Source organism: Numenius arquata, chromosome 2 (genome assembly GCF_964106895.1).
Source record: "Numenius arquata chromosome 2, bNumArq3.hap1.1, whole genome shotgun sequence".
Lineage (NCBI taxonomy): Eukaryota > Metazoa > Chordata > Aves > Charadriiformes > Scolopacidae > Numenius > Numenius arquata.
In genome coordinates this window covers 27,020,527-27,042,265 of record NC_133577.1, presented here as the reverse complement: position 1 = coordinate 27,042,265, position 21,739 = coordinate 27,020,527, and the positions used below count along the sequence as shown (strand labels likewise).

Sequence of the window (21,739 nt, the reverse complement as noted above, 5' to 3'; positions counted from 1 at the left end):
CATTTTCACATGCATCATCCACATTATGTGTTTGTATTTAGTGTATGCTTGCTGCATATTTTTATTTTATTTCTGTTGACTGTAGGAGTATGCTCATTACTCTGTCTCTGACCTCTGAAATTACTGATCTATTTTCTTATCATTTTTTTTCACTTGCTGTGAAAGTTCTGTAGAACAGGTTTACCTACCATTGGAGTAATTAATAATAAATTGTAAATCAATAAATAATACACCTGCAGAGCAAAATGATGGAATATCCAGTTTGAACAGATAAACTCACTTCTTTCCAAAACAGCATGGGATATTCAGGTAGTTGGATCTCCCCAATGCAAAGGAAATGAGAAAGTTCTTTCTCCAGTAAAAATAACGTCTTAATCGTTTGCTTGCTCTTCAATACTTGCCATACCATCATTACATCTTAAAGTAATTAAGAGTCATAGAAGATGTTGCAAAGAGAGTGTGTCTGGTTCTGGTTTATGAGTGATCCCTCAGATACTTGACAGATAATATCAGTGCATTAGGATTATCAGACTCAAGAGTTTTGGATGGGTTCTAGAACTGTTGAGGGAACTGGAGGCATGCAGGAATTCGGTGGCAGAACACACGTGGTACAGAAGCACACAGAAGATAGAAAATCATCCATACAAGTGTGTGTGAGACTAGAGGCAGCCTTAAAGACCAGTGCTGCTACCTTGAAGCAAACAGGCAGGTCGTACGGTGAATAGACAGCACTGGTGACATGTGCTTCCATGATTCCATGGCCTAGAAATAAGATTCAGTAGACTAAGAATTAAGCTACTGAAATTTAAAAAAAAAAATGTTTGGGAGCATCTCCCAAAAACTGCAATAGTGCACTGGGCAGTTTTCTTGCCTTAACAATAAATAAATAAATGGCATTGGTCACAGTGATGAGAATGGTTTCCTGGCACACCTCTATAAGGCCTGTCTGCAGTGATCAGTAAAACTGAAGGGCTTGATCTGAATTTAGAGATCGTCCAACCAAGTGCACTTACAAGTGTAAGTCCTGTAGTTTCATTTGTGCTGTGTTCATTGAGAAACCCTGAAATAGTAAGACATGCTGAGATAGCAATGTGTATTAATTCAGGTGCTGCACTAGAATGGTTTTATGGTTTCTTTCACTGGAGATGGCTTGCAGACAGCCTGCACAAAAGTGGGAGCAGCAGACCCTGACCTGTTTGCACCTGTCTGTCCTGCCCACCACCATTCTCAAATCCAAACCAGATTGCATGGACAGGGCAAAAACATTTGTGCTGCAGTTCTGTGCCAGAGCTGGCTCATGGGAAGCTACTGCAGGAGTTCAGCAGCTAAGGGGTAGGGATTCTTGTAGAGTCAGAGCTCTTAAGTCCAGAGTGGCCTTTTACAGTCATTTTGTTTGTTCTAGATGACAATACAGGGCATACACTCTGATCCAGGGGTTCCAGCATCTGGCTCAACAGCCGGCGGTAGAGTCTTAAATAATCAGTATACTTACATGGATGTAAGAAATTGCAGTCAACACACCACTTTCCCAAAAATGTGGTTTATGTTGCGCTGAAATAGAACTTGTTCATTAAAAGCCAGCTGAATCTCTGGGGGGAACTAATGCACCACAGTCTGTTCTGTCATCTCCCACAAGAACTTGCTGGCAACCAATCTTAGTCAGTGACGTTAATGAATGGAGGCAGATTCCTCTCAGAGGGATTTAGTTATTAGCATACCCCATCAGATCAGTCTTGTTCGACTAAACAATTAAAATAACAACATTAAAATAATCATGAAAGTGTATTCCCAATATGTGGTTCCACCCACGCATACACACTTCATGGAGGATAGTTCCCATCTAGATAAATATCTTAATTCAGAACTGCCTTCTTAACTCCAAAGGTTCCCAAATACAGCAGCCCCGTCACCTCCCACTTTTAACAGTGGAATCCTTTCATGGAAAACTGGGTTTGTTATTGTCCTGTGAAAAAGACACACAGTAAATCAGGCTGAAATACAGTGCCATAAATCTCTATGAGTCAGGGCAAGGAAGGACAATAATTTCAGTCATTCTATGAGAAGAATAATGGTTCTGCAGTTCAGTATAAAATATCATCTTTCTAAAACCGTAAGTCATCAAGCAGAACAAAACAGATTCTGAAAAAGCATTCCTTCCATATGAATGTGCAAAATTAATGGCATCGCTAAACCTCAGATTTTGATATTGTCATAAGCATCAAGACCTAGTTTGGAAGTCATCATGCAGTCACCTTTCTTAACTTTGCTAAGTAAATGGCAGTCACCAAAACAGTGAAATCACTGGTATTTGCATGGAACTGCTTAACTATTGATCGCTGCTTGAGGGAGATATATCGGGCAGGCAGCGCACGCAAACGGAAATGTGAGGTGTATCTTCAGAAAATTAAAGAAGTCATGAGAATTCCTCTATTGGTCAGTCAGATTTTTGCAATCAATATAATGATTTAGCAGGCATTTTTTTCAAATGTAATGGTAGATACAGTAGATTTCTCTGATTGGGTAGCACATCACTGTGTACATAGATCTGCTCCATCGGTACAGAACCTACTTATGCCATATGTATACACCATGAACATATACTACAGTTTCATGATGTGTGTTCTGCTTATTAAGGTAATGTATTGAAAACATCTTATATCATCTTTGTGACTTACATTTTATTACCTTCAACTCTGCATGTGCTGTAACAAAGAACACAGTTTAAACAAATTATGAGAAATAAATTTGATCTTCCGGTTTTAAGAGTGGAAGTCAGTGTTAATGCTGAATTGGAATAACATGTTTTCAGGTATCTTGTCAGGTATTTCTTTTATTTTCCTATAAAGTGATTATTACCCAATATTGCAGAGGGAAATGGCATCAAGCCTTAAAGTTGTCTCACACTTGTTTTATGTGGTTTTTTTCCTCTTCATTCTGTTCAGTATTAACTTACGTAAGAGCTATGCTGACTTTTATCAGTGTATTAAATCTCTGACATCTTTGGCACACAGTACTTCTGCTTCTTGCACAAGGGGTGTTAAGCATTATTTAGAAGTAAATAATTTTTACATCCACAGGGTCAGCATCTGCCATGACTTGAGATAGGAGAAAATACCCAGGTCGTGACCTTACGCAATAAACAGATTAATAGTCCTCTTTCTCATAATGATATAGCCATAGCATGCATTATTACTATTTGTTCACGTACTAGCAGCTAGCTGACACTTCAGCTGAATCCACTACTTCACCAAGTACAAAGAGGCTTTTCAGATGACCTGAATGACCTTTACCTGCATGTGCAGCATAGTGCTTTAGCAGAAAGAGGGAATTAAGGAAGCATGAATCAGTATGACCCTACTGTTAGGGTCAGGAGGCACAAACACGATGTATTAATTTAATTCCAAGTTTTCTTCCTAGAAGAATATACCAGGATCGTATCTTTGCAGGAGGTATTGCTTACATGTTGAAGCAGCCAGAAACCCCGCAAATATCTAAGGTGGCTACTCAGAATAGGACAAAGAGCAAGTATGGATTTCTGAAACAGCTTTTCATATAGGCCACCGTTGTCTTGGGGCTGCCTGTGTACTCCTCTGCTAAATCACTTCATCTATCTGAAGCGGTTTGATTCCTAGCTTACCTCAAGGTCCTGCACAGTGAATTTAATCAAGGTTCAGTCAAAAATTAATTAGATCTTTTGGCCCTCTGCTTGTATCAAGAGAAGAGGTTTCCAATTCTGATCAGGTAGCCTGGCAAGGCTCAATGGTTACAGCAATAATTCATATGCAATGTCATTGTCCCAGTTTGTGTGCACAGCACGCCTGCCACCAATCCCTGTCTGGTTTGCAAGAGGGAAACCCACTGTGTGTGTCAGTAATGTTATAAATAATGCATCCAATTAGTCAACTATGTGCTGTTGCATTTCCCTGAAGCCCGTGAATCTGAAAAGCCCCAAAGAAACTGTGCTCTTTGAGAGAAATGCCTAGACATAAATATTGCCCTTATTCAGAGGTCAGTCCTTCACACTCTCCTCTCCTGTGTTGTACAGCAGAAGACATAGGGAGGTTGCCCCTTGCAGCGCCACACGGGGTGAGAGTAAATACTAAGAGCTCGTGCTGTGATTTCCAGCTGCGTGAGGAAGATGCAAGATAAGGGCTGACAGGACAGGCTCCAGTGCAGGGAAGATGGAAAGAGGGAGCAGGAGTGTGTGTGTGTGTGTGTGGTAAAGGAGAGTCCAGGCCTTTCCAGAAGCTAGCCGGATCTTTCACTTCACCTTTTAATTTTTTTTACGGTTCCACTGAGGTAGTGAATTCTCTAATGTCACATGAATGACACCAGTACTGAAACGCGATGCAGCTTGCCAGCAGTGAGATGGAGGCCAGCACAACGTGGTCCTTTTCCTGCCAGCCTGCACTTTTCTTTGATATAAGGAACAAAAACTGTGTTTCAAAAGAGAAACAGAATCAAATTAGAATTCACATTAATTAGATTTCCTGCAGTAAAACAAGAAATAAATCAAACATGATCCTGGAAAAATGGTTTCTTGAAGTTGCAAAGCTTGCTTTTCCCCTAAAGAGACACTTGTGCTTGCTTTGAGGGGGTAATGAAACTGTAAACTGAAAAGTCATTTGAAAATGATAAATTAGGCTGTGATTATGCCAAGTGATATTAATTATGCTGATAGACTCTATAGCAAGGAATTTTTAACCGATTCAGTTCCGCCTTCTGGCTTGCTCTGATGGTTTGTTAGTGAGCTTCATCAACAGCAGTAAGAAAGCCCAAACTTGCAATCTCAGTTCTGTGTTAGGTTCTACATGGACATCATCACAGAGTGGTCCATGATCTAAACAAAGTGTATTTGTATTATTTGTACAAACAGAATTATTTTTGCTGAGTTTTCCATATCAATAGAGCAGATGGCTGAAAAGTAAAAATCGGGTTGGGTTTTTTTCCTAATCTGACAAGGACACAGAGTATTTCCCAACAGTAGCATAGCTCCCATGTTCTTACCAACATGGAAGGAAAACGTGGACCTTGGAGCACAAGCTCTTTGTCTCTCCCTCTCCGTTGCTGATGGTCAGTCCCATCAGAACACCCTTCCCCTCCTGCACCACCTCCACAGGCCACTGCTCAGCTGTTACCTGGGACTGGCACGGGACTGGCACACATACCTGCTCAGCGGGTTTTGGTGAGAGGTAAAGAATAGCTGCACAGAAGGCAGCATAGATGGTGCTATGTATGATTGGAAAAGATTCACTGAACATTAAATCATACTAGATGAAAACGTAAGGGAGGTTTTGCAGTAGGGGATCAGGCAAGACTGATAATCAAGTGAAAAGGAACCGTATGTTTGGAGTGCAGGCAAGCCAAATAATTGGAGAACATTTTATTAAAAGTTAATGAGTTTATGACATATATTTTAATGAGTAAGTATCTGTGGTTGGTTCTAAGGTGGTAAGTAATACATTTGTAAATTATTTTTCTTTAGAAGCAACTGAAAATCTTAGGTCTTTTTATGTCTTATTAACTGATTTATCAATATAGCATGTTTTTTGTTACTCCATTATTCTACCCTGTTGTGATTCTGATTTTGCTCAGTCATTCATTTGGAAATTGGTCATTAAAAAAATCACAGGCTTGAAAGCATAATAAAATCCATTTTCAAACATAGGTAAATGGCAGATGCACAAACAGTCCTGTATATAAAAAGTCAACATTTATTTGAATTTAGTGCACAGTAGACTACCCATAGTTAATCCAGAGTTCCTCTAGCACAGACAATGGATGCCCGGCACCTGTGGGTGGCCAGAGATCTTGGGCAAATGGCAGTTAATGCCTGAGGAGAGATGCCCATCATTTTCAGGATCAGGCTCAAGTGTCAGCAATTACTAAAAACTTCTACTTTAAATGAAATTAACCAGGAGTTTTCTAAAGCCTCCTACTACGTTTGCCACAATTCAGATATTGCAAGCTGTGAACCAGATTGTGCCACTCTTATCTAGGTCAAATAGTACCTTGCCTACACAGTGGGGTTGTCTCTTATAGAGTGTAGCTCAAGGTAAATGTAAAACATGCTGTCTAGTCTGAACAGTACATGATAAGGAGACATCGTACACCCCATCTAACCCATGATCCAAATGTATTTGAAAAGCCTTGCTAGCACTGTATCTCAGTCGAGGAAGCTTGCAGTGTCATTGGTCCACAACCTGTATTGTTTAGGTTCTTTTCCCATGTTCTTTTAATCATCTTGCATATGACGCCTGCAAATGTACAAGGGAAAACAACAAGCTGAAATTCCTGTTTGTGAAATCCTGCTCTTTGTCCAGTCTAGTATGGAATTCCTCCTCTTGTCATAAAAATCAGTATTTTTCTAGCTACTTTTTGTAGATTTTTCTATTTTTCTATTTCTATTACTAATTTTTCTATTACTTTTTGTAGATCACCTGATTTCTGTAGTTAGAGCATCACTGTACAGTGGGTATGAGCCACCATTTCTTGAGTCTTGTTTAGCCATTCACTTCTCTGGTGCTTTAAGAAAGCCCTTATTGGCAAGAAAGACAAATGGTGGTTTGGCAACCATTAACAGTTGCTCTGCACAAATGTAAATGGCATGGGGAACAAGGAAAACCAGTTCCCATGTTTTTCATTCTTTGAGAAGAGCACTTGTGGTGGCTCTTAACAAAGAGGGAAAGAAACCTGCCTGTGAGAGGACACAAAATTCTCTATCCAGAAAACCATTCCTATCCCCAGCCCCCAGCACATGCTCTGAAAATGTCACTCACAAGCAACTCTGCGACTTTATCATCCAAATATTTCAGTTCTATCTTGAGACAATCAAATTTATGACTATTTTCATTTCACATTTATCTTCTTTAGTTTTATGAAGGTTTTGATTTCTTGAGTTCTTCTTCACTTTAATTTTTCAGTGATGTTTTCATTACTAGGTGAGTTGCTTTTAAAAACTCAGGATGAAGAAATCCTTCCCTTGCCTGAAGAGCACTTGCCCTGAAGGATTTTACCTTACCAGATACCTCAGATGATGCTTAGCTGCAAGTTTCAGTCACTGCAAATCAGCAAACAATGCTCAGATTTTGCTTCTTTCAATATAAATGTTTTTTTCTGCTTCTCCTCTGAGACTATTATAAAAAAAAAAAAAAAGTCTGGAATAACAGAAGCTCTCAAACTGAAGAGAAAGTCTTTTCCCTTATCTAGATAACATGCCACTTCATAATAAATCTGTCACTAGCACATCCTTGCTGCTCACTCTCTGCAATGCCTGCAGGATGATAGGCTTTGTGATTAACTGGAAAAAGAGCAGTCTCTCCTCACCTCAGAGTACAGGAGTAAAAATAGGCTCAGTGTGGAAGGCGCTTCTGAAACAGAGTATTTTTTTTTGTTTCCAAACATACTAGGGCTGTTCTACAAGAAATGAGACAGTTGGGGGGGGTTTTACTGCATACATGTGGGCACTGTTTGTATTGTTTTCATTTCAAGGTGATGTAACATACGTAAATCAAGATGGTCATGAGGTGACAGGCTGACATCAAACCTGGTTTCCTAAGAAAATGAGGTCTGCACAATAAGCATCGGAGTTGCTGTCCGCCATCTTCCAGTAACTTTGAATCTATTTTTCAGGTTCAGTGAAATTTGAACTTAAGTTCATAAAAGCTTAATGAAAACAGGCAGCTGGGTAAAGAGGAAAACTGTGTTTTCCCAGTGAGGGAAAGGAGCAGCCCAGTCTGTGTCTTGTACCAGGGAACCCACACGGGGGAGAGCTCTTATCACGGCTTCAGAAGCAGGAAAAGCTTTGATCAGCGCTTGCCTCCAGAGAAGCCAACTGCAAGACGCAACGCCATGGGAAGCCAGGGTTCAGTACTGCACTGTAAATACATCTCTTGAAATGGCATGGTTCCAGTCCGCGATTTGACTGTAACTGCTGCGAGTGGGTGAGTGGCAGGGCCTCAGCCAGGGCATCTCGGGCAACCTTGGCCCCTGCGGATACCTGGTACTACCCGAGGGTGAGGTCCCTGTGCAGGACGGGCTGGTCCCTGTGTGTGTCTGCTCACGGGGAGAGGCTGGCAGTAAGGCATGGCTAACGCTTCGTTTCACAGTCAGGCTAGGTGTCCATCCGTTAAAATTGCAGTTCAAAACCCCCATTAGGGCCCCAGGCATCCTCCCTGTCTCTGCACGCGAGAAAGCACTTAGGCAGAAGGGCAATCCTTTAATTCACAGAGAGGGAGAGGACACGCTGCAAACACGCCTGCTCTGAGAAGAGCTGCTCATGCAGATGCAATCCTGGCAGTTTCTGGTGTGCTGTGAGAACATTGTTTTATCTTTACTTTTAATGGAAGGGATAAAGTGGAATAGTAATAATGGGACTGATAAATGAAAGGAAAACTGTAACCACATAATTATGTCAGAATCAACTAACAGCCGTGAAAAGCCGATTAAACCACATTATGCAGATACATGTAACAGAATACTATTAGTAAGTCCTTTGCGGTGGCATGCCTGGCAATTAAGAGGACAGTATTGGCAGCACACAGTGAAAACAGTGATAATGTATAGTTAAAAATGTTTGGAGACAAACAGTACATAGAAGACAAGGGAGAGCCTAGAACTGAATCCAGGAACATCCTCAAAGATACCAGCACCCAGGGGAAAAACCAAAGGTGTTACTCATAATAGGCTTTTTTGACTAGGATGTTGGGCGTAGCTTGGAATAATTCATATTTATCATCAAAATGAATTTACTGGCTTATCCATAAATGAAAGGCTGCAGTGCAGCAAGTACTCTGTATTTTCCAACTCTTCACAGATTTCAGGTTGTGCAGGCAAATGGAGGAATTCCCCATTTTTTATGAATTGAAGAAGCTTGCAGAAATATTCTGATTTAGGCAGTAAGAATATTAGGTAATGTTCCTGTGGTTGCAACTATTCAGTAAATATCTGGGAATGAGATCGCTCAGCATTGTATATTCTTATGTATGTGGTATTTCCAGGTCAGGGACCTGAGGAAGGTGTCGCCCATCAAGCTTCTCATTGGAATATTGGGATTTGTTGTTTCCTCTCACCCACCAGAGAAAGAAGAAGGTTCAGTTCTATCCTTCGCTTCCCTTCCTCTGCCCACTCTCGCAGAGCCGTTCTCATCTGCAGTCAGGGAGAATCGTGCAGGAGCAAGCTCTGAGATAACGTTAGTGTGGGGTTCAGAGTTCCCACAGGCTTTACAGAAAGATACACTCCTACCAGAAAATACTTTGTGTGACTGTGGAGAGCTCATCTAAGGGGATAAAACCAGTGGGGATTTTTTGGTGTCAGAGGACGAGCATTCTGGAGAGTTTGTACTCCTCTTATTTTCCTCCTCATGCTGGACAGACTTCTGAGACATGCTACCAAGAGAGTTTGCTTGCAGAAAACCAGCATGTTTCCTTTAAATATTTATTCTACATATTGTTTTCAAACATCTACGTGTAGGTTTTCTTCTTGCTTTATTTTTGGAGACAGCTGAACTAATGTGAAATGCAGATAATTATAGAGGTCAATGGCATTTGTGCCCACAGCAGTGCCTTCCTGAGCTGTTAAAAAGCAAAGGAAGGGAGAGAGTGTGTGTGTGGTTATGCTTTGATTACAGAAGCCAGGCAATATATTTATAAATTAAATTCTGTCAACAACTTAAGTACTAGGGATCTGCAATTAATGAAATCTCTGCCAAACCAAGATTTATGATGACCAGGAGACATGCGTTTACTTAAATGAAGAAGTGAGACTGCGTCCGTAGAAAGGTAAAGCATTGAATAGTACAATGATGTCTATATTTACTTGGGGTATTTTTCCTCATATTTTATATGTGAGAATGTTGATGCTTACAGAGGACTTTTCATGAGAGAAAATCTCTGTTTTTACATGGGAAGAAACTGGCACAGAAATTTGGAGTTCCCTAGGTGAGGTACCATACCATAGCAATGGGAGAATTAAGAACCCAATCTTTTTGTGTGTTAATTGGGTATACTATATATTGGATCATGCTGGATTTAATAGCACAGTAAATGTAGCTACTGATAGTATTAATCATCTGTTTTTTCATCCTTTTATTTGAAGCTGGAGCATCGTATTCCTTCTCCATCAGAGAAATAACTTAAGCTCATTTCTTTCACCTTTTCCTGAACTCACAAAACCAAATTGTTTCTGAAGTATGGAACTGTCACTGGTAGCAGTGTGTGCTCCTACAGCATCCAGCAGAAAGCATGTTTTTCCTGTAAACAAAAGAATATAAAAATAATAAATAAACCCCACACTGTAGTCAAAAGTAGTAAACTTTGGGCAACACCTATAACAAAAATGGTGCCTATGACAAATGGGTATCACTCGTAAGTTGTGTCCATCCATAAAGTGTGTTGTATTCTATCAGGACACGCGACTCTGACATGCACTGAACGTACCCTGTTACAGCTCTTTGCCTGCTTTTGACTTTTGAGGATTTAGTTTATGTGCTTGCCTTTAAAAGAGTGTTGTGAGGAATGTTTTTGTAGCTGACAGTACTACCGCTGAGCTCAAGGCACGCTTCTGGAAGATACCCCTCAGGCACTCTTACGTTCTTGCTGCATTCCGCAGCTCCATCAGCCAAAATATCACTAATGATACGAACTTTTAATTTCACAGATGAAGGAACTTGGCGTCATCGTATACAACTGTAGCTGCCTGGTGCTGGATTTACAAAGGATATTTGCCCTGTATAGCTCATTAAGATACAAGAATAAAATACCTCCAAGTTGGTCTAAGAGACTATACGGGGTGTACGATACTCAAAATAAACTGACGTTGCAGCTGAACGAGACAAAATCTGAAGCTTTTGTGTCGGTAAGTTCTGAAAAGAGTTACAGAGAGGGAGGCAAGGGAAGAAACTTATTTAACCCACCAGATTTTTGGATGACCTGGAAATTTAACATCTGCTTACTCTCCTAATATTGTCCTTTACAAACTACAGAGTAGTGAGACCAGGTTACGTAGATGTTAGTAGCAACTGTGAGAAGTGTCTTTTCACTGATATAGGGATGTTCACAGTTCCCTGCAATAAGTCCATCATAATGCTGTGGTCTGCCTGACAGGATACCGTCAGGGAGAAATTACCATAGAGGGTAACATCCATGAATAGGAACTTTTTTGGTGTAAGTTAAGCCTATGTTTAAGTATTTCTCTAAATTGGCCCTAACTGAAGAAGATGCACATTACTTCTATGTCCTTAACCAAAAAGAGCTACTAAAATTGAGACTCATATGAGTGACTGGAAACTCAAGTATAGAGATAAGACCTCTACAGCTGTCACCTACATAAGACAGAACTTGACTGATAGTCTCATAATGCTGGAAAGCCAAATATTCTGTTCTGTGGGAAAATGCTTATTCCAGTAGGTATACTTTTGTGGAGAAGTTTCTAGTTGAAAGGTTTTTAAAAAGTTATTTGCCTTTTCCTATGGTGCAGAAGAGAAAAATAGCAATTTATTTTTTCTTCATTCTGATTTCTCTGACATTGTTCTTGCATGCAATTTGCCAGGACTGAAGAAAGTGCAGAATTTCATTTGAGCATTATTCTCTTTCCCTTTCTGTGTAATGTTACCACTTTTCTTCTCGTGCTCAAACAATGATAGGGATGCTCTTCAAATTAGGTTATTTATTTACACTAGTAGATAGAAGGTGAATGACTTGGGAGTAAATGAACTGTTAATCAGACTTCTAAAATGATACAGACTAAGCTTGATATCAGAGCTTGCGTTTTTATCAATGTAATTTATTAGGATTAATCCTCTTCACCCTGCCCCATTGAAAGCATTCATACTTCTGTGGAACATTATCTACTTTAGCTTTATTTTTAAATGACACTTTAAAACTTCTAAAATTCAAGCAGCAATCCCCATGGAAGCACTGTCTGTGTGTATATTTTTGATGGGAAGAGATGGAGCAGTCCTCCATCTCATCAGTGATGTGGCAAAACAGGGAAAAAGCACACAGAGCAATAGAGATGTTGAAAGATGCACAGTGTCTTTCATTCTGGAGGCACTTACATGAGTGAAACACAAGTATTAACGTTGCTGTCTGTTCCTGATCTAGTGATAAGAAGAAAGTCTCCAAAAGCCAGGCAATTCACTTACAGCCACTGCTGGACAGGGGTGGTGGTGCTGCCCTTGCCCTGTGCTGTCCCGCTCCTTCCCCCAGCCCGACATTGCCCCTTTTTGTCTGGGGCAGCACAACCCCTGTGCAGGGGCAGGGAAAGGTCCTGTCGCCCACTGAGAGTAAGGGCCTGTTTCTGCCTGGTGAAGAGAATTATCAAATGGGTATTTGAGCAGAACAGCAAGTACTATACACCAACGCTGAGGAAAGTACTAAAATAGTCTGTGACCACAGCGGGGGTCACAGGGTAAGAAGTGGAACGCCCAAACACAAGTGTTATCGTGAGAGCTTTAACAGAAGTTTTTCTTCTTAAGTAGCTTCTAAATGTCTTTCACTTTCTGTTCTTTATATTGAACGCACCTGAAAAAGACAATGCATAAGAATTCCATTCTTTAGCTGTTCTGTAACTTAAAACTTCTACTCAAGAAAATAGTTAATGCAAAAATAAAATCTCAGTGCAATAGCTTCCTAAAAGTTTCAGATAATAGACATAAATTATATCTAACAAAATCACTTTACACATTTTCTTGAATCAAAGCTTTGAAAACATATTTCACTTTCAATGTTTGCTCTGTATAAAACAACAAGCATAACCAGCAGTCATTATTTTTTTTATACTCGGAAATCATGGCTTCAATGTTGCTTAGCAACAAAACAGTCTTCCAGTCTGATAAAACGTTAAGAGGTTTTTGTTGTGTTTCTTGGTGTTCAGGAATGGATCTGGAATATTGGTCTTGAAATCTTGCTGTGGTTAATTTTCTGTCATTTTCTGAACTTAGTTGTAATAAATCCTTAAGAACACCAGTCAATGGTTAAAAAACCACTGTGAATAGATTCGGTATTGAAAGAAAAAAAGACTAATCAAAACCCCAGGACCTGTCCCTAAAGAAAACATACTAATCTAGATGTCAGCTGCAACCCAAGCAGATGACAAAGGTGGGAAGGTGGTAAGCAGCAGGAAGGCAGTGGTCTGGCAGGGCCAGCTGTTAAGTGGCAAGGACAAGTGGCACCCACTCTAGCTCTACAAAGTGCCTTTAACAACCTCTGCTCCCCAGAGCTGTGCTGTTGTCTGTGAGCTACTTGGCAGGTGGCTCCCCTTCTCTCCCCCTGCTCGGGCAGAAGAGCAGAAAGCCCTGGGTGCCTCTGCCACAGACAGGGGATTCCTGCTGGCTTCGCCTTGCTGACGCTTTCGACAGCCCTAGACACAAGGCAGAAAAGATGAAATCTGGGCTTGCCACTTACTGGCTCAACATCAGGTAAAGAGTTAATTTATATCTGAAGCTAGGTATCAAAGGTAAATTTCTGACAAAACTGCAGCATCTCCCTGTGACAGTGACAGAGCCAAATGGTCACTTTGTGCGGAACTTTAAACAGAACTGACGTATTAAGTCTTAATTCCTGGTCACAAATGATGGCATCATCAGGCTCACGTGGCAAGAACACAGATTTACTCCGCCTAACAGTGACCAGTCCTGGGACTCTTTGGAACAATATTCTCTGAAATGTAACTTCAACTAGAACTTCTTTGATGATAATGGATGTTTTGAAGTTTGTGTCATCTTTGGTTTACCCACAGTTACATCTAAATGGTGAGGCTTTCAAGGAGAAATTAAGCAATTTCTCCTTGGTACCTTTGAGTATTCTAGCAGGACAGTTGCAGGTATCAGTTAATATTCTCTACTAAAATAAAGGGTACTTGCCATCTCAAGAAGGAGGGGGAGAGAAAATAAGTTTTGTGTTTTAAATGACATATTTGAACTTTTCTCTTCGCAGAATTCACCTAAACTCTTCTGCCCAAAGGACAGAGTCCTGGATATTGAAGCTATATACAGTGTTATCGATGATGCAAAGCAGTTTGTATACATAGCTGTCATGGACTACTTGCCGATCGTCATTGACACCAATGCTAAACGGTGAGTGTCTGTGTCCAGGACTAGCACATTATCATAATGCCAATAAGAAAATGAACCCACAGGAGAGTAGTTACTACTGTGGACCAATTTCTTGGGGCCCAATTCTGCTCTTATTGAAATCAGTGAGAGTTCTGCCATTGACTTAAATGGGAGCAGAATTGGGACCCAAGAAGACTTTTCCAGTTCTGGGTCCTAAGCTTTGGATCTGCCTATCGAAGGAGATCAGAAATTGTCTAGTCTGACCATCTGCAAGTGACTGGGACCCAGGAATACAGGAACCTGCTTATACAAGAATCCTATTTCTTATACTATTGTATTCACTATCTTGATACCACAGCTACTGGCATTTTACGAGTATCATACAGATAGTCAACACGAGAGAGAGTGTGTGTGTGGTATGTTAAGAGAGAAGTAACATGTTGTGAATTCTTGTATACTGTGAGGGTGGTGAGGCACTGGAACAAGTTGCCCAGAGAAGCTGTGGATGCCCCATCCCTGGAAGTGTTCAAGACCAGGCTGGATGGGGCTTTGAGCAACCTGGTCTAGTGGAGGTGTCCCTGCCCATGGCAGGGGGTTGGAACTTGATGATCTTTAAGGTCCCTTCCAACTCTAACCATTCTATGAGTCTATATGCATGAAAATTCCAAATTCAGCATAGATTACATTTGAGTTATATCACATTTCGGTTAAGAGTTGCTAAAACAAACTGTTTGTATGGACCACTGAAAAGCACTCGTGACCCAAAACTGGAGCCACAGTGTAATAAAACCATCCAACTCAGAAGGCGAGTATCTAGTAGTCCCTCCTACTCTTGATAACACTTGCAATGAATTGAACATCCAGTAAAGCTTGCCATTCCATCCATGCACTTTATTTGAACACAGTTAAGCCGAACTAAGCATGTGGTTATGTGCTTTTTTCCAGTTTTGCATGATTAAAGATGTTTTGTTCAAATTTTTCAAAAAATAACTATAATTTGACTGATATCAAGCATAAACTGTTTCAAATCCACAAGAGGGTTTTTCCAATAAACTCATTATGTACAGCATAATTTCATTTCTGTCAGAATGAAAGAATCCCGGGTAGTGCTATAAGAACCTCAGTTTCACAACATGCATCCTTCACATTTCTCCTTTATGTTGGAAAGGAACTTAGTATGTACAACTGTTACAGTGCTGCAGTTGATACTTTCTCCTATACTCCTTACTTTGTTCTTGTGCCTGAAGAATTCCAAAATCTGTTGGATTAGGGAGATCCAGGGAAGTCACCTGTGTGAATTCTTTTCGTACCTCAGCGCTTTGTGTTTGAGGCACTGCCACAGCTTCCTGACCTTGTCAGCTCCCAGTTCTCACTTCTAAGTTATTTCTTGGCATTGTAGAGCTCAGACGTCATGAGGCCGAATGCCTCGGTGCTGCTGGAATAAATGCATTTCCTTTGTCTAATTCTCCCTGTCTTGACCTGGTTCCACCAAAGGTCAGGAACACAACGCTAACTAGCAATCGATTGTGAGACTAGCACCATGGAAGCCACCATCCCATTCATGGCAGAATTTCTGCGATTGTCATCAGGAATAAAAGGCAGCAGCCTCTTTAAATGACCTGTTGTCTTCTGCTACTGAAGGCTGCAGACACCCTGCACAGCAGCAGCCCTTCTTTTCCTAAACAAGAAATTAAAGAAGGCATTCTAGTCCCCAGACTGTGTGGTCCCAGTACAGAGGGGAAAAAGGATGGCATTGAGGGAGGGATCCAGTGCTTCTGTTCCCTTACTTGGGTAACCAGCAGAAAACCCTCCCTGTACCTCTGTCTGGGTTGGGTAAGCAGCACCCTCTAGCTGTAGCTCCTTCTGCTGGGAGCTCCACTGCCCACCACAGGCAGTGGCGACATAGGAGTAATTCCCAGCTATGCGCAGACAAGGTCCCTGCATTTTGTGCAAATGTTTTGGCAGCTCTGCATGGAAGATGTGCTCAACCATCCACAACCTCACTGTCCCCACAGTGACAGTTTTGATGCCGGGCAGAATGACACAAAAAAGGATGCTGGCAGATCTGTTTAGTGAAAACCCCTTTACATGAGAACGGCTTTCCTTCAATGGATAGAAAATGAAATTCACATGTGTTTAGTTTTCTCTATGATGTCTAGACTTGGCTACATAAAAATCCAGGGTTTTTTTAAACTCTCTGAATATATTGTATTCTTTCTCCACAGGTACTGGCCATATTTAGATGGGAAGATAAGAGAAGCGTTAGTTTTACGAAGTATTAAAGTACGACTTCTCATAAGTTTCTCAAGAGACACAGATCCCCTTACTTTTAACTTTGTTTCATCTCTGAAAGCTATTTGCACGGAAGTTCCAAGCTGTAGTTTGAAAGTTGTAAGTATAATCCATATTGCTTTGAAATCTAAGGTATTTTCCACTCCAAAAAAAAAATATCAAGAAAACTTCACAACTGAGAAGTGGTTTGTTTGTATCAAAGCCTTTACATTTCATTAAATAACACAGGAAATGTAATATAATGAACTGAGTTTATTCCTAGTAGTAACAAGCCTAGAAATTAAATGATGCCAAAAGGCAGTCTGTGTGGTAGACAGCCCATGTAAAACACTACATCTGGTCTTTCACAGCAAAGCTAACAGTGAACCATAGTTATGTGTCTTGTTTATACTGGCTGATAAGAACAAATGTGACAGCAGAAAAATGTGGCTACGTCTGGATTCATCTAACCTTACTGTTCAGCTGCATCAGCATCTACTTTTCCTTTAGTCAAATATAAAGTACAGGAAAAAATAATGAAGACTTTACATTACATTCAGGCTGCAAATTCAGCAGTGTGAAGACTAGAACAACCATTATGTGACCACATTAGGACATGCAGTACAGGAAAGTGAGAACTACCACATACATTACACTTGTATTACAGAACAAAGTGTATGGTAAGTACTACTTTCCATTTGATACAGCTTATTTTTACGAAATTGAGACACGCTGGAAATCACCCCTCTTGGATCAATTCTCCTTGGATCAATTTCTTTTTATTTGCAGTTAAGTGTCTCAAATAACCTGTTGTCTTACTCTGACTTGTTAAATTGATAATCCCCTAAATCATTTTGGCATTTTAAAACTGACAGCAATTGTAAAAAAAAAGTACTATTTGTGTTATACACACTAAGTGGTATTTATGCATATCTAGAAATAGGAATTTTTGTTATAACATACACTGTTATTACAGTTTCCTACGTAAGAAGCAGCATAAAAGTGTTTTGAAGTTAAAAAGCCCACACATGGCTGACGCTGGTTAAGCCGCTTCAGAGTAACTTCTAGTTTAAGCCATTTCTATTTTGAGTAACTTCTAGCTTGTTCCGTACTTATCATCAAAATTCCACTTATGTATTCAAAATTGTTTTTCATTTAAGTGGTACTCAATGCTCTACATCCTCATATCCATCTATTTACAGTAGGTAAAATTTTTAGTACAGAATTTATCTTGTCAAGAACTAAATGCTAAAAGGAAAAAAAATATTTCTAAACTTCTATTCTAGGGAGACAGTCTAGCCAGAATATCTGCCCTTAGAAATTACAACTACAACCTCCAGTAAAAAAAAATCAGACTGCCCCAGATGTAAATAGTTGGAAAGGTCCAACAGAGCTGTCACCTCTCTGCTGTGCATCACGTGTTCCACACACTGCGTTAAGTCACTGCCTTAAATAAGCCTTGGTAGGAGGACAGCCCAGAGTTTACTGGGATCTATTTGATTTTGGCCAAAACTGTGGCACAGGGCACTCCTTTACAAAGGCAAAACATGCCAGATGAGCACTGTTTTTTTAAAATGGCATTTTCTGTGTATTAATCTGTTCTAGACAGGATCGAAGTGAAACAAAACTATGTGTGTGTATGGGGGAGAAGGAATAGCTAATAAGGTAAAAAACTAAACTTAAACCTTTTGAATTACTGGAAAAATCTGCTTTTCCCTTTTGGTTTTGCTCTGGGTATGAGGAGACATAAAGTCAAACTAAACTGTATGGAAAATCCTGTCATGCAGACATGTACTGTGTGTATTTATACACAAGAACGTTGATATTTTAAGAGAATCTGAAGTTACATGTTCTGATTGAAATTATACTTAAAATTGCTAAGCTGTCCCAATACCTCAATATTTTTCTGAGAGAAATGGTACCCCCCATCTTCTGTTCTCTTGGGGGTAATACAGCCGAGTCCTACATGGGCGCATTCAGTAACTTTTTTCTTTCATTTACCTTTTGAGGAAAAAGCTTTGTTGAGGAGCGAATAAATGCTGTAAGCACACAGCCAAATGCCAAGGGGTAAACTGCATACCAAACTGCTGCTCATTCCAGGAGCTCTGTCCCATGCACTGAACCATACGTGGTCATGAAATTAAAGCTTGAACCATAAAGGGTAAACTCAGGTGAAGAGCTCACCATTGTGCCTCTTGGGACCTTAATTCCAGTATGCCCTAAATTTTGTGTGCTTGACCCTGTAAATACATGTTATGTGCAAGAATGCCCAGTCTGACTCTGGAAGGAGCAGCGTGAAGGGGCCAGCTCTGCTGGGTGCAGTGTGAACAGAGAAAGGTGGATGTTTTTGAAGGGCCCACAGAAATTACGAACTAGAACTAACAGTAACAACTGGAGACCATGAAGGCACGGCAGGGAAAAGACATATGTAGCCACAGCACAAGTTGTTCTTGAGCCTCCACATCAATCTGAGTTGTACAGGTGTATTCCTGCTAAGGTAAAAGGAAGGAAAAACTGAACCTTTCAATAATTCTCAGAAAGGCAGAAATGCCCTAGGAGTAAATAAAATGAATTAACTATGAAACCTTTGCTCCTAAGCACCAATTTAAAGCTCTAAACTCCTAAAATAAGGATGGAAAAGATGAATGAAATGTCAGCAGAAGGTGGTGTGTTATTAATAGTACTGCTGCTACAGGCACATGTTGGAGAGTGTTGGGCTGTGCTGCTCAGTGCCAGCGCTGGGTCACTTGCTCAGCTCAGCTACATTTGTGTATTCTGTTTGTGAGGGCAGATGGGTTTCCCCACTGGGACCTGTATGGGCAAGGAGGTAACTGCTGCGCTACTGTTGCTGGAGGACACATTACGTTTTCAAGTCTTCTATCTTTCCCTGGCTGAATTTGGTATTTTCTTTCTTACAAAGTTACTAAATTTTTCAATTCAGCACATCTGCTGAATCTATCTCAATTTGACAACTCTAAGCCTATAGGGTTATTGTGCTTGACTATTTCTACATCAAGGATGTAACTTTTTGCCAAATCCTGTAACACTGAGAAGATAGCTTTGTACGTTTTGTTTTCTGGAAGTGAATACTTGACCCATTTGCCAATTCAGACTATTCCCTACAGTATTAGTATTAGTCACACAGTATCTTCCACATCCTTGTGAAGAGTTATCATGAGTACCTTTGATGTACAGACACTCTGTGGCTGCTGTCCCTGTTCTTATTTTGTTGTGCCAGGAAACACATGGACATTTCCTTCTGGCTTTAGCCAAAACTTCAAGACTCTTTTCAGGACTACTCAGATCCATCTCTGGCTTGCTAAGTACCTACCTTCTGCAGTGGGTGCATGTTTGTAGAACAGATCCCCAGACACACAGTTATAAGTCTTGGTGTTGTCTAAGAACTAACCCTAATATCTAGGAAACTTTCCTTTACAACGGTTAAGATGGTTTGTTCTAATTTTTTAAAAAGTGTAATGTTGTAATTGTTAGTGATGTCAAAAATCTGTAATTAAAGGTATGATTTCTCTATGCCCCTTAGTTAGACATCAATATACAACATAAATCTCATTTAAAGAACAAATACTACAGTTTTATATAGATTCATAGAATCATAGAATGGTTAGAGTTAGTTGGAAGAGACCTTAAAGATCATCAAGTTCCAACCCCAACACCTCTTACTAGAGGTTGCTCAAAGCCCCATCCAGCCTGGCCTTAAACACTTCCAGGGATGGGGCATCCACAGCTTCCCTGGGCAACAGAATAATCTTTTTTAATGCCCTTCTAAAAAAAAAAAAAAAAAAAAAAAAAATCACTCTCACAGTTTGGGTTGTTGTGCTTGTTTTTAAATTCAAAAAACTATAGTTGGAATTTTGCTAGTATTTGAACTCATTACAAAAATTAAGCCGTGGAAAATAACAGGTGTGTGTGTACAGGTAAGTAAGCACACAAAGACATACAAAATTCAGAGACTGTTTAAGAAAACAACTTTGTGATAGTTACCAATCATAAAACTGCACCACAGTACCATCCAGTATTTGGGCACTGAAAAAACACAAATGCTTTGAATTTTATTTCTAATGCACTAAAAATTTGCTTCAGCCCTAATAAACTTCCATCTTTGAGGGGAAGTGGGGTCAGCCCAAGAACAGAGACTCTCCTCCTCACTGCTGGCATCAGCAGGAGCCTGAACTAGCCTCGATATTTCACACAGAGTTCTTCCAAGCAATTTCTGACAACATAAAATTTACCCCAATATATTTTCCAATGGGGAAGAGAGAGATTCTGACAGAGTCCGCAGCATTAAGTGTTATACAAACCACAGCCTCTGGGCTACTTTACCTTTTGTCTGCAACCAATCCATTTTAATTAGGTTTGGTAATACTAATTGCAGATAAGCCTGTTCAGAACTTACGAGATGAGTTCTCCAATGAGAACCAAACCATAACAATCATGACTGATGATTGAGAGATTTTTTTTTTTTAATGAGTATTTATATGCAGTTCTGAAGCACCCAGTGGTGTGAAACCTAAAGCTGGCATTCCTGGTAATCAGTAAGAACACATTTTGCAACGGCTGAGCAGTTTACCACAAACCAGCTTGAACCCTGCCTACACCATCAGCTGAGTAAAGACCGCTTTATAGAACTGCCTGCCTGTGTGCTATGCGCACACCCCTGACTTGATTTAATCACACTGGTGATGTAGTCTACCATAGAGTTCACTACGTTTCACTAATGAATTTAGCATTTTACAGTTGGGTTTTCAAAGTAGATTATTCAGAAAGACATCTGCATAACCTAAAAGAATTTGTTCAAGGTTTGTATTAAAAAGAGGACTGGTTCAAGAGATGGATTCTGCATTATGGAAAACAGACTCCCCTCAAAGACTAATTCAGGAGTTTTGAGGTGTTTTTTTTAATACTATTTTTCAACATCTTAAGTGGGTGCAGTGTATAGCCAGTTCCTTTCATCAGTAATATATTGTGAATTACCTTTGTTCTGAGGATCTACACTATCGCCTCAATCAAAGTTTCCCAGTCATGCAGTAAATATTAAGTTATCCTTCATCATGTTATTCTCTATTTCTGGTTTTGGAATCTGTGTCTAGCTATTAGTTTCCTTGATGAAACAAACAATACAAAGATTTGTACTCAAAACCCTCATTTTTGTCTGGCACTGATGCAGGCAAGGAGTGCTCAGAACTCCAAAAAAAAAAAATCCCACCTCAAACTTCACCCTTTAGGGTAAAAGAGATGCATTTACCTCATTGTCTGCTAGATTTTCTCTCTCTGTATCAGATTTAATCCTGGGAATTCTCTGAAATCAGAAAATTTCCTGTTGGAAACTATGCAACGTGTAATATAGAGGTATTAATTCAGCTTGTTGGTGTGCCTGCTCACCTGGATCCTGCAGCA

The 21,739-nt window shown here is 40.1% G+C and overlaps 1 protein-coding gene across 1 annotated transcript in view; it reads left to right on the top strand.

The window, feature by feature from the left end:
• The window catches only part of PLD5 (phospholipase D family member 5), a 181,363-nt gene that overhangs the window by 155,654 nt on the left and 3,970 nt on the right, over positions 1 to 21,739 (top strand). Inside the window, exons 6-8 of the mRNA XM_074168561.1 lie at positions 10,657 to 10,854; positions 13,935 to 14,074; positions 16,279 to 16,444. Coding sequence (XP_074024662.1) covers positions 10,657 to 10,854; positions 13,935 to 14,074; positions 16,279 to 16,444 — 504 coding nt within the window. The remainder of the gene's footprint in view (positions 1 to 10,656; positions 10,855 to 13,934; positions 14,075 to 16,278; positions 16,445 to 21,739) is intronic.